The sequence below is a fragment of the Thalassophryne amazonica genome, chromosome 7 (genome assembly GCF_902500255.1).
Source record: "Thalassophryne amazonica chromosome 7, fThaAma1.1, whole genome shotgun sequence".
Lineage (NCBI taxonomy): Eukaryota > Metazoa > Chordata > Actinopteri > Batrachoidiformes > Batrachoididae > Thalassophryne > Thalassophryne amazonica.
The window spans coordinates 75,097,502-75,111,259 of NC_047109.1; the positions used below are offsets into that span (position 1 = coordinate 75,097,502).

Below are 13,758 nucleotides of genomic sequence, written 5' to 3' on the forward strand. Positions count from 1 at the left end.
TTTTCTCTCTGTTTAAGGTGCAGCTCTATCCAGAGACGGGAGTTGTATTCATGTTGGCGATCCTCCTGTCCTGTGCGCCAGTAGCATTTCGTGTATATTCGTCCATGAATTGTTCTGTAATTTATGTTTGTAGCATGGACCAAGCAGAGGGTCACCCCTTTGAGTCTGGTCTGCTTGAGGTTTCTTCCTCAGAGGGAGTTTTTCCTTACCACTGTTGCTCTGGGGGTTGGTAAGGTTAGACCTTGCCTGTGTGAAGCGCTTTGAGGCAACTCTGTTGTGATTTGGCGCTATATAAATTAAAATAATTGAAAATGAAATTGAAATTGGATTTACTGTGGTGACCCAGAGTGCAAAAAGGGAGCCGTCAAATGGACTTACTAATTAACCAGTTACACTTTCACTGCTGGACAATTATTCAACACTTGCTGTAGCTAATGCAGGGTAACCAAGTCAAAAATCTTCTCTTCACTGTGAAACCTTTGGTCCATGAAAGAAATGTTACATTGCAAATTGTTGCATTGCAAATGTTACATATACTAGCATTACAAAGAGGCAAACAAATAAAATTCTAACATCCCAACACACACACATACAAATAATCAATGGTCAGCTACCACTTGCCTCCATCAGATATGAACATGAGAGCAATACAATGCGTATATGTTGCCGGAACAATAAAAATATAAGAAATTTGGATTTGACTAAACTATGTCAAATACAAGAATATTACCTTAAACTAGAATATAATATCAACTATGGTCGGAACAACTAATAAAAATCATTAGTCGACTAGTCAGATATCTGTAGGTCAAAGTATATCTGCTTTAAAACTAGAGAGTCAAATATCGTTCATCCACTGACTGTTGGTATCACTGACAGGCGCATGGGCTCAATCAAACTGGAAATGCCACTTTAATGCTAAAGTTAATCTTCAACTCAATTAATGATCAAGATCTCATTGTAAATGTGTTCTCACTTCCATTAAGTGCAACACTTTTTATCACATGTAAGCATTCACCCTTTGAAGAGAAGAGCCAGTGTGGCCATTACAGTTGTGGGGGTGAGAGTGGACAGTGCAGCAAAGATCTCCGATTCAGGGAAGCAGCTGTGGGCTCTTATGCAAAGGCGCACAGCACTCCTGTGGGAGGTTAAATTGCATAACACTAAACCGTTAGTTACTTAATATTCAAAGTGGTTTCAAAAAGTCTTTGTGCGTGCTAGTGACTAGGCTTCATGAAAATCTGCCACGTGACTATTGTTAAACATCTTGACAACTCCTGAATGGATTGTTGTACATAGTCACCAGGTGATGAATCCTACAAACTGACAACTTTGTTTTTTTCCCCTCTAGCAGGACTCACTTGATTATCCAAAAAAGAAAACCCCATTCTCACATGTTGCCCTAAACGCTTCTTATCCATAGACTGTATACTGGACAAACCCTGTTTGATATCACACATAGGTATCCTATAGAAAAAAGAAGAGCAAAATACGAAGCCCGTATCTGGGAGTTGCCACAGTAGCAGTGGTGGCAGCAGCACTTTTGACTACATCACAATGAGCTCATTAATACATAAAGAGGTGGAGCATGGCTGGGTCAGTATGTGACGAAAGAATCCTGAACACACCCATCTCTGAGTCCAAACCAGTTAAGCTAACCTCTGTTCGAGTGTTTATTAAATCACATTTTTCTGGACTTCGTGGCGATTTTCCTAACAGTTTGCTTTGGTGTGGGCATTAAATGTAATGAGCTGCTTATTTTCTCAGTAACAGGACCTAACAGATCAACCTACCAATAGCTACTAAAATGCTATTTCCACTAATATACAACATTAAAGAAGCAATACTTGCATTGAGAACAAATACTGCCAGCAGGGGCGTCTTACTGATCTGTTAGATTGTTTCACTACACACAAGCCCTATTGTTCTAGGGGAGGCGATAGTCTAGTGGTTAAGCGATCCTCGGTTCAAAACCCAGGCAGAAACCGGAAATCACTAAGGCCGCTTGGGCAAGGTCCTTAACTCCAGTTGCTCCCGGTGTGTAGTGAGCACCTTGCATTGCAGCAGCCCTGACATCGAACATACGAGTGTGTTTTGTGATGTGATGAATGTGAGGCACAATTGTAAAGTGCTTGAGCTTCTGATGCAGATGAAAAGCGCTATATAAATGCAGTCTATTACCATTTGTCATAAAATGCTCGAAAACGACAGACACAGCCCTCTATAACTAGCAGCCATGCCGGGCAGCCTCTGAGCTACCGATGCTATGAGAGCTGGAGCCACTTGTATCTGCAGCTGTCACTCAAAGCAACCACGCCCCTAATTATGCATAAATCCATGGCTTAAAACCATATAAACTAAGACGTTTGAAGGAAAAAAAATAAAAAAATAAAAATTTCACCCCTTGTACTGTTGTCATGGAGGATACTACCTATAAAGACCAAAACATTTTTGTTGTACCAGGCTGTAAACATGAATCATTTTGCTCTGCATCAACTATCACAGTATTAATCAATATATGTATTTAAACCACTCAGTCCAGTGACAAAACTGTGGACCACCGGTGACTTCAAAGTGAAACGTGTAAACCTTGTGAATAACTTCAGAGGAAAAAGCATTTTAACCATAAACTAGAGGCAGATGCATAAAAAAAGCACAGTAAGGACCCTTACAATAAAAGTCATTTTCATTTACAGGCTTCCAACATGAGCAAGCTTCCAGAGATCCAGACATTTTTTAAATAAATTTGTTTTAATGCCAAGCATTCCAAAGGCGACCCTGTGGAAATGATACAATTAAGCAATTTTCACAAAATTCCGATAAAGGTTTCTCTCAAATCATCACTTTCAGCTCTATTTCTAAACTAAGTTTTGAATACCATCATTGCACTATTGTAGGGATACCAGAGTGACTACAAACTGATCCCCAATTTGTAAATGCATATTAATATAAATTCATGATTTATCTATCCAAGCAACATTAAGCAAAATATACGGTGCATGCACACAATTACCAAAAAGGTTAATAAATCACTGTTCAGAGGTGGTCACTGCAGTTAACAAGCAAAAGTGATAGAGCCCTAAAATGGCTTCCTGTGGTGGAAATACGCTAAAGCAGTAAGCTGTATTTATTGAGCATGTGGGAATATTTTAATAAGAGACACTTGAGGTAATATTTAAGTCTCCCACACTAATGATTATGAATCACCTGTATTTGTTGACATGGAGGTACTGAACAATCTTCACTGCAGTCGCTCTGTCATCTTCTGCCTCCTTTTCTTCCTCTACATCCCCGTCTTCCACCTGCTGCAGCTCCTTTTCTGCTTTGCCTGTAACATCTAACTCTTTTTCAACTGTGATAAGCAGCTCAGGCTCCATGGCGGCCCACAGCTCAGACGCTCTGATCACTGTCAGGAGTGAAAGGAAAGGGGTGGAATTCTAATGAGAATGAATTAAGTCATAGTCACAAAGACAATTACAACATAACAATAGGCACAGAAGAGAATGATAACCATTTGTGGGGTTAACATGAAGCTTTTAGGAGCAAGGCAAAAATGGTACAGCTAGCGATAAAGTCTCATTAATGCCATGTAGTTCCAGTCACCTGCAATGGGCAGATCTTAATGGTTGATGTCAATTACCACCTCACGCAACCATGCAAATGCAAATACATGCAAGCACACACACACACACACTGCAGTTGTGTCGCCATTCCTTTTGTGCATTGAGCAAAAGCACATGTATGTGTAAGATGTTATTGTTGACATATTTGCGTGAGTGTTTTACATAAAAGTCATGTAAAGAAACTAAAGTATGCTTACCATATTTTCTAGACCAAGTCTTTTTTATTTTAACTGAACTACTTTTGGATGTCCTGTGACCTATATTACTAAGAAACATACATATGAAAAAATACTGCATTGTCATCTTTGGCCACAAGATGAAAATGTCTACATACTGAATGAAGACCTGTGATTCGCACTCCAGAGCAGAAGGTGGCAGTAATGGCCCAGTAACACGACACTTAACGAAGGGTGACGAAGCCCTGACAAAACAAGAAATCTGGACTTTCGTTGACTGTCGCTGACATCGTTTAACCTTCGTGCAGCTTCGTTCCTGCAGCTGGAGCTTTGGCAGGATTTTTAAACTGTTGAAAAATTTGAACGAAGGGCAACGAAAACCTCAGTCTGTGTTCCGTTTTGCTGTCGTTCTTGATGTTTTTTTTAAATCGTTTGTGTAGTTTTTGTAACGTTATTGTTTAATTTGACTTCGTTGGAGCAGCTGAACGTTTTCACACAGCGCAGAAGCTGGTTTGTGAGTGCTGAGGCTGCTGCTATGTTCATGTACCGTCGAAAATTACAGGGCAAACTCAGCCTGCTTGCTTGGATTTTTTTTTTTATCTGTGTGGGGGGGCAGCTTCAATGGGCTCAGGCACATTACATAGGCCAGAATTAATCTTTTGTGTGGATATACTTAATTATTTTGACACAAGCAACTGTTGAATTTGAAACAATGAAAAAGTTGTGTAATTTCCGACAGTACTTGAATGCATCAGCGGCAGTAGGAGCTGCTCCGTGTGTTTATTATTTTGTAATAAATATAACAATATGAGTAGGAATGATAATCCAGTCCTTCTGTACATGTGGCAACGGGCAGATGAATCAAAATGATATAAAGCGCTGTTCTGGAAGGAAGAATTCACGTTGTGGATCAGTGATCAGCTGGTGGAATAACCACATGAGTCAATGCGCACGTTCACACGCACTGATTAATTACTGCTCTGATATATTCAATCATCTTTACATTTATATTTATTCTCCCTTTTGACAGTTTTCTGTTATAAATCAATATATATGGCTAAGAACATAATACTGTGATACAACAGTGACCACGGGGCACTTTTTCTTTTTTTTTTTAATTGGAGCATGACGGAGCGCGCAGTGTCGATAGACAGTGTGGATTCTGATGATGATGGAGATGATCCCGCTTTTGTTCTGGACAAGGAACCAGAGCAGGTGGTCCATCGACATGCACACAGATCTCCAGATTCTGTTTGCAGTTTCTCCAGGACTCAGGCGCTATGAGCTCCGTCCCAGCGCCGAGTGCTGGAGCAGACACACACTGCTGCAGCTGTGGCTCCAGGCACGTTTCGTCGAGATCGTGAGCTTCGGTTTTGTTAAGTTCCTCTTTCGTCCCTTTTGCGCTCTTGCTTCGCAGACTGTTCGGTGATAAAAGCTCTTTCGTCCACCTTTTCTCAACGAATTCTGACGTTTTTTTACTTTTTCCCTTCGTTCAGGAATCGTCGTGTGCCGTGTGACTGGGCCATAACTAGTGTTGGGAATCGATCCAGTTGTTTTTGCTGGAGTGTTTGGCTGTTTAATACATTGAGTTATCCAGCAGATTTGAGCAATAAATGCCTATACAGTGGACAACTTGACAGTCCTTGAAATAGCATAAATAGTCAGGCGTGTCAAATTGTGGCGGACGCAATGTCACCAACAACAGCATCTTACAATCAGTAGCATTTCTTATCTCCAGGCGAGGAGTGAGATGGGAGGCAACTCCACACCGCCTACAGGCGAGTGCGTACCTGCTGAGCATCAGACAGCAGATGTAGCATTCTGTGTTTGGCTGCATTTCAGCTGCTTATGCCACCAATTCTTATGTTTTGTTACCTTAACATGATGACAAACTTTATTCTTTAAACCGTGTACCGGTACATTACATTTGGGCTTTTTGTGTTTGTGTGGTGCACGCCTTTTATTTGATTACCCACTCGTAGCTGATATAGCAGTCAGCTGCACCTCCTGTTGAAGGTTTTATTACAAATAAACTTGAAAATACTACCACCAGCTGTTCATTTGGTATAATCCACAGAACTCTGTGTGGTTGAGAATCACTCAGTAACTCAGTGCAGAAAAGAAAAGCAGATTCTTGGAGTCTAACAGCAGCCATGTAAACTTTTTCAAATTGCTTACATTTTTTTATGTTTCTATATTTTCAGTGTCTGTGGCTTCTTTCCCAGTCACAGGAAGACCAATAAAAAGTGTTTAATAATAATGTAACGTTGCCGATATTATGTCAAAATCAGGGCTGTGAAATGAAAATTGTGAAATCCGAGGAAAATTCGCAGGAGGTCTGGGTGGCGCAGCCCCCCAGGAGCTGGGGTTTAGCGCCTGCAGGGTCCCAGAAACCAAATTAATGTATCTAAAGACACATTTTCAGCATCTCTTGGGAAAAAAAAAAAAAAAAAAAAAATCTCAAAAGAAGTGCATATTTAAATGATCCTAGATTCAACCTTTCATTTGAACTGTCAATGATAATGTTGAAATTATAGAATATGACATCGAAGGAGGACCTGGAATGATTTTCCTTTAAATTATAAGACGACATTATGCACCAACTCAGAACAAAACTACATGAAATTCATGAAGACTGAAAAGACTTAAAGTACAGGGCTGTGAAATGAAAATTGTGAAATCTGAGGAAAATTTGCAGGGGGTTGGGGGGATACAGCTCCCCAGGAGCCGGGGTCTAGGGCCCTGTGGGGCCCCAGAATTAAATTTTTATCTAATGATACTTTTTCAGCATCTCCTAGAAGAACAAATCTCAAAAATAGTGGATATTTAAATGATCCTATATTCAACCTTTTATTTGACCTGTCAATGATGATGATGAAATAACAGAATATGATGTGTAAGTAGGACCTGGAATGATTTTCCTTTTAATTGTAAACCAAATTTTGCATTAAATCAGAACAGATAAACTACATGAAATTTATGAAGACTGAAAAGACTGTTAAAGCATTTCAAAAGCCACAGCTAAAGCTTGTAGAATATTTTGAAAATCATGGTAAAATATCAATAACATACCTTATAGTAAAAAGTCACATTCTTGTGTAAATTCATGCAGCCTAAATCCATTCAAAGCCACAAATTTTTTTACAATGAAAGAAAGTCTAGATTAGTGAAAAATTCACATAATCTTGTCTAAAATCCTGTTTGAACAGCAGAATGTTTATTTTCCAGGTAGAGAAAAATTCTTACCGTGTTTCCTGATGGCACAGTTCACTTTTCCTGTTTCTTTTATCTTTCAGGTGTGTTGATGAAGCCAGCGACAATTCCACGGATTCTTGTCCTTATCAGACTTTTTCAAACAAACAGTCTCTCACAATCTTCTCTCTGTGCGAGGTCGGTCCGTGACAGACATGCTGCACAAACCTTCTTTTAAAAAATTGAAAGCTCTAAAAGTCTGGGATGTCCACATGCTAAGTTTAGCTTAAACGTCGCACAGGAGCCACACAGCGTCACCGCAGCAACCAACCAGTCCTGCTTTATGACAACTGTTGTAACAGCCAGGCTTTGAGTGGCATTTTTCCTCCGCAAAACTGATTTATATCTGTAACACACAGATCAGTGTCCATGGACTTAAAACTTACACAATAAAACTTACATAATGTCGTAAAAAAAGAGAACGCTTTGTGATAAGCATTTTAAAAACTCAGTGATGTTCACGATTAAAGAGTACATCACTAACACCCCCCCCAAGATGAAATCCGCGGAATCCCGCGGAGTTTTCACAGCCCTGCAAAATGTCTACAGATCATTTCTCTGTGTCTGTGTCCTGCCTGCAGCATGCATGAATGAACCAGAGCTGTGCACGTTTGGCCGCCGAGACATTTCTGATGCAGCAACCAAGCTAAAATTAAAGTACAATGCAGACTGTTTTCTTTTGTGAAAACTGTCCAGAGCAGCGCATAAACAGCACAACTTCCTGCATTGAATGTGGGCAGGGCAAAAGAATTTCTGCACTCAATTAATTATTGCAGCAATTGAGTCAATCCATACATGGTCAAGATTGATAAATTACTCGAGCTTTGGCCAGATCGTTCCATCCCTAATGCAGTTAAACTGGATCCCAACCTCTGTAAAACAAGAACATCTGAATGAGAATAATTAATAAGAGTCTTAAAGAATAAGTAAATTAAAGAAATAATGCTCTCAAACTGAAAGAGGGCACTCTGGAATTAAAAGCACAAATATTATTTTCTTTGAGCACACATTTGTTTGGATTGTGGATGACAAGAACAGCAATGGCAGATCAGCAACCCAAATCTAAGGTGAGGCTATTTTCATCTTCAAATGAAAAAATTCCTCAAAATTGAGTCTGTTCAGTGGTAATTTACTGAACAAACCAAATGAACAGGTAAGTAATTTACTTGCGTTCTGTGAATCAAAGCCTCAAAATGAACTTTGTGCTTCAAAAACCACGTTAGTTGCACAGATCTCTCCAAACACAGCAGATTACCCAACTGTACCTTGATATCTAACATTATCAATTGATAACTAGGCATCATAGCTTAGTTAGTCTGCAAAACTATGATTCAGAGCTTTGAAGCATGATCTGAAGAGTCCAAAGAGTGCTTCATGGTACAATTTTTCCTTTGAATGATGTGAAGCCTTGTGACATTCGTAAAAGTGATTCAGAGACAAGCACATCCAAAACACAAAGGACATGCTGGATCAAAAAAAAAAAAAAAAATTATATATATATATATATATATAAATAAATAAAACTTACGTCTTTATTAATAAAGCTTTTTTGCATGGGAGCGCTGTGGTGGTGCGAATCTCTATTTTTGCATTACACTTATCCCCATTAGGTTCAGCTACATTGGTTATACGTCAATACAGTCATTACTACGTCCTTAGTAAGATTATACTGCATCCTGATTCGACCACAACCTCATTACGTATTTTTTGAAAATGCCCAAAGTCGATCACATCCATGGAAACCACACCACGTCCTTATCAGTAATGCGTTCCCATGTTGTACAACTTCTTATTGCACCCACCTAATTTTTTGAGACATAGTGGAAACATGGCAGAGTGTGACGGAGGTTTAGCATTTCTCCAAAAGAGATGCATGACTGAGGAGTTCATACAGGTTTCAAAACTTGGCCCTCAGATTACCAAAGACAATACTCACAGTCAACCAAACACCAGAGAGAGCTGGGTGAACTCCTTACCTCTTCTATACCCACTCACGCGCACGCACGCACACACACACACAGTGTCAGCTTCCTCCCAATGATTTCTACTGTAACTCTAGAGGAATCATTTGAGTAAAGCCATGTGACTGTAGGCAGGCCCTTACAGCAGAGCAGGAAGCCTCCTCTACACTACCAAGATTACCTGCCACAAAAGGGAGGAACCCAACTCTCTCATTCAGTAAACTCATATTCGCCTTGGTCTCATCATTGGGCAAAACATGAACAAGAACACAATGAACAAATTTTAACACATTAGACCAGGGGACAATTTTGAAGCATCTTAGACTATGACTTTACCTGGTGCCTTTTCCACAATTTTCTCTTTCATCTCTCTGAGTTTAGCTGTCTCTTTCTCTAGTGGTTTCTTTAGATCAGTACTGCTCAACTGAAAGTCATAAAAGCATTTCCTTAATGTTATGGCACCTAGTAATGACCAATAAATAAATAAGGTGTGCCATTTCACATCTGAATCACTTAATTTACTTACCTTGCAGCTATATGGGTTGTGTGCAATAAATGCTGCCAGTAACTGGATGGCACTCTTAACCACATTAATGGATTTGTCCATCAACCGCCCAACAGTCAGCTCCATGACTTCACTGTACCTACACAGGGGCAAAGCCTAAAGGCAAAGATGGCATCTGTGACCAGAATGGACATCAGTGTCACACTGTTAGAGATGCACAATATCAAAAGATGACTTACTTTGCTGTTGATGATGCGTGTGTAAACCTGCAACACACGTGCCCTGACATGAGAGTGTGTGTCATGCACATGTTCCTGGAGAATGTCAAAGAAGCGGTCACGATCAGCTTTACCAGTTTCATCTAGCCCATCACCACACAGGACTCGCACAAGGATCTCTCCCAGCACCTCACACACAGCAACACGCATTGTATGGCTCTGCAGAGGAAAAGAAATAGAAACTTAGGATGCATATAAGTTTGTTTTGTCTTATCATGAACAGTGACATCATAAGATACATTAAGTGATGTATTGGTTCCATGACAAATCTTAAAAGTTAACAAGCAAAAGGTCTGCAGGAGTAAATGAAACGGCAGAAAACACTACTTGAAGCCATGACTGGCTATGGGTTTCTGAACGATGCCCTCAGATTACCAAAGACACATCTCACTGCTGACCAAACAGAGAGCTCGGCAAATGCTTTACCTCAAACAGAAACATAAACAAATATTCACTCACACACACAGACACTGTTGACTTCCTCCCATTGATTAGTCAACTGTAACTTTAGAGGAATAATTTGGTTAAAGCCAAGTTACTGTAGGCAAGCCCTTATAGCAGAGCAGAAAGCCTCCGCTACACTACCAAGATTACCTGCCAGAAAAGACAAGAATATCGCAATGCTCTCATTCAGTGAGCTCATATTCGCCTTGGTATCATCATTGGGCAAATGTACACTGAACACAAAGGAAAATACACTTAGGTCACATGTTGAAGAGCGTGCGTATATATATATATATATATATATATTTTTTTATTATATATATATATTTATTATATATATATATATTTTTTTTTTCAATCACAATATGTCTTTACTGTGTATTTTTTCCTTCATCTTATGGCCACAAGATAGCACATTTTGATTTCTACAACAATTATGAGCCTGAAATGAAGAGTGTCGCCCTCTGGCATTTCCACACAGAAACTTGCAGAATTAAATGACAAATTGTGCATGAGTAAGTGGAGCACCCGAGAGAACAAAATAGCAGAAAGTCACATCTGGGCACAAACTAATTGCTTTGCATTTTCAAGTCTTATTTGGTAATCATAATTTAGTTCAAATTAAATGTAACAAAAGTTTCTCAAGCGGAAAGTCAGTGGGTTGTCGACATGTATTGTGTTTACTAGTCGGGTACCTTTAGAACAGAAAACACCACATCACAGAAACATTGGGCCTCGTGTGAGAACCACTAGTACGAATAAATGGCTCGAGATTTAAAAGGAACTTCACGTATTCATGAATTTTCTTGTATTTGGAGTTTTCTCTTGGCTAAGGACATAATTAACAAGTGGTCCACACCTGTCATAGAAGTCATGTAAATCTAAACCTGTTTCAAGTAACTGTGCATTTTATAACTCTGAAGCAGTTTTAGTTCCAAAATCCCACATTAATTACATCAAATAATTTGATGTTAATTTGCTGCCCTGTTTAACTCTACAATATCAATTGCAGGATGACCGTGAAGAAGTTTGCATAGCCTGATATCATTAATATATTACTTACTTCTTAGTAACTAAGTAATAATTATGACTATTATGACTGCCATAATCCCACAATGGGGAAACTGAAGGGAGACTGGTTCTGGATACATTAAGACAGCCCCACACCTTCAGAAGTGCAAGACAATGTACGGATCGTAGTCCAACAGGCATTCTAGGTAACCTGAGCGAACCTTGTGTTTTTCTCCAATCAACATAGTATAAAGTTACAAAGGTATTAAGAACACACACCCCCAAACACAAGTAAATTCTTTAATATATGGTAGTGGAAAGAATATGTTCAGGTGTGACTCACCTCTCCCTCCAAATGTGTGATGAGCACACTAATGTTGAGAATCACCAACTCAGGCACCAGGGAACCAAGTTCAGAGAGGAATGAAGCAAAGGCCTTGACCCCTGACCCCTCTCTAGCAAGCTCTTCACTTGACTTCTGACCGATCTCCCTGAAAGAATTGGAAAATTTAACAAGATAGGCAGTATACTATAAAAGAATAAAGCTGCTAGTCTGACTAAAAAGTGGTGCCAAAATGTGCAGAGACAGAGAGAAACATTTCTGAAAACACAATCTTGTTGACATCCTAACTGCTGACAGAATCTGAAGAGATATCCAAAACAGCAGTGGTATTCACATGCAAACATCGCAAGTGCTGACCTTATGACTTCTCCGATGATAGCCCTGACATCGTATTCTGTGCTCCACACAAACACAGCCTGGGCAAACACACTGGACAACTGCTCAAAATGTTGCAGCAGTTGGATCACTCTGACACTTGCACCTAACACATAGGACAGAGCAGTAAAAAGAAAAGACCTCCACAACCCACGACATCAGTGCTACATAAACCAGCTTCAATTCAAGCATACATGGCTGACGTTTATGGGCATTTCATCAAAATTATTATTCCTATTAATTCTGGCAGTGTCACAATGACATACAAGCCTTCTGGAAACAGGTCAGCCAGACATCAGCCCTCTCAGTCTGGTTTGCTACCAAGCAACAGAAAGACTAACCCAAGAGGTGATTGTATTTCTTGATCAGCACCCCAAGTAGGTGGATTATGCAGTCTCTGGTGGGTTTGGTCTTGACATGGTTAATGGCTGGGTTCTCAAGTAGTTTGTAGCAGCAACAGGTCACACAACTAACGTGGGGGAACACATACACAAAACAAATAAGTAACAGCCTATTTTTGTTATGGAATCCTTTTACTGAAAATGTGAAGTCAGCATGCAATTTTCTAAACTGTACATACAGTTGTATGTAAAAGTTTGGGCACCCCCAATGATTTCCCTTTATAAATCATTGATTGTTTGGATCAGCAATTTCAATTAAATATACCATATAGCAGACAAACAGTGATATTTGAGAAGTGAAATGAAGTTTATAGGATTTACAGAAAGTGTGCAGTAATTCTTTAAACAAAATTAGGCAGGTGCAAAATTTGGGCACTCCAACAGGAGAAACAAAAAAACATCAATATTTAGTAGATCCTCCTTTTGCAGAAATAACAGCCTCTAAATGCTTCCTATAGCTTCCAATGAGAATCTGGATTATGGTTGAAGGTATTTTGGACCATTCTTCATTACAAAACATGTCCAGTTCAGTCAGGCTTGTTGGTTTCTGAGCATGGACAGCCCGTTTAAAATGACACCACAGATTTTCAATAATATTCAGGTCTGGGGACTGATATGGCCATTCCAGAATGATGTACTTGTTCCTCTGCATAAATGCCTCAGTAGATTTTGAACAGTGTTTAGGGTCGTTGTCTTGTTGAAAGATCCAGCCCCGGGACAAGTTCACTGATTCATGAACATTGTTCTCAATCTGCTGATATTGACTGGACTCCATGTGACCCTCAACTTTATCAAGCTTCCCAGTACCTGCACTGGCCACACAGCATGATCGAATGACCTTCAAATTTTACTGTAGGTAGCAAGCGTTTTTCTTGGAATCCCGTTTTCTTTTTCAGCCATGCATAAAGCCCCTTGTTATGTCCAAATAACTCAATTTTAGTTTCATCAGTCCACAGCACCTTATTCCAAAATGAAGCTGGCTTGTCCAAATGTGATTTAGCATACATCAAGTGACTTTTTGTGGCGTGTACACAGAAAAGGCTTCCTCTACATTACAGCATCATACAGCATCTCTTTGTGCAAAGTGCGCTGTATAGTTGAATGATGCAAAGAGACACTATCTGCAGCAAGATCATGTTGTAGGTCTTTGGAGCAGGTCTGTGGGTTGACTATGACTGTTCTCACCATCTTTCGCTTCAGCTTATCTGAGATTTTTCTTGGCCTGCTACTTCGGGCCTTAACTAGTACTATGCCTGTGGTTTTCCATTTCCTCACTACGTTCCTCACAGTGGAAACTGACAGCTGAAATCTCTGAGATAGGTTTTGTATCCTTCCCCGAAACCATGATCTTGAACAATCTTTGTTTTCAGGTCATTTGAGAGGTGTTTA

General features: G+C 39.7%; 1 protein-coding gene and 2 non-coding genes across 6 annotated transcripts in view; all 3 read right to left on the reverse strand.

Moving 5' to 3' along the window:
* Positions 1–13,758, reverse strand: part of ncapd2 (non-SMC condensin I complex, subunit D2) — a 76,695-nt gene that overhangs the window by 56,679 nt on the left and 6,258 nt on the right. For all 4 annotated transcript variants that reach the window (XM_034174523.1, XM_034174525.1, XM_034174526.1 and 1 more), the window contains exons 7-14: positions 12,310–12,437; positions 11,951–12,074; positions 11,594–11,741; positions 9,757–9,954; positions 9,539–9,673; positions 9,349–9,436; positions 3,208–3,406; positions 1,019–1,138 (exon numbers count right to left, since the gene is read on the reverse strand). In XM_034174523.1, the coding sequence (XP_034030414.1) occupies positions 1,019–1,138; positions 3,208–3,406; positions 9,349–9,436; positions 9,539–9,673; positions 9,757–9,954; positions 11,594–11,741; positions 11,951–12,074; positions 12,310–12,437 (1,140 nt within the window). The remainder of the gene's footprint in view (positions 1–1,018; positions 1,139–3,207; positions 3,407–9,348; positions 9,437–9,538; positions 9,674–9,756; positions 9,955–11,593; positions 11,742–11,950; positions 12,075–12,309; positions 12,438–13,758) is intronic.
* LOC117514856 lies at positions 8,958–9,264 on the reverse strand. Its single transcript, XR_004561982.1, has one exon. It is a non-coding gene; the product is annotated as a small nucleolar RNA U85 (small nucleolar RNA).
* On the reverse strand, positions 10,157–10,463 carry LOC117514855. The gene has a single exon (XR_004561981.1). It is a non-coding gene; the product is annotated as a small nucleolar RNA U85 (small nucleolar RNA).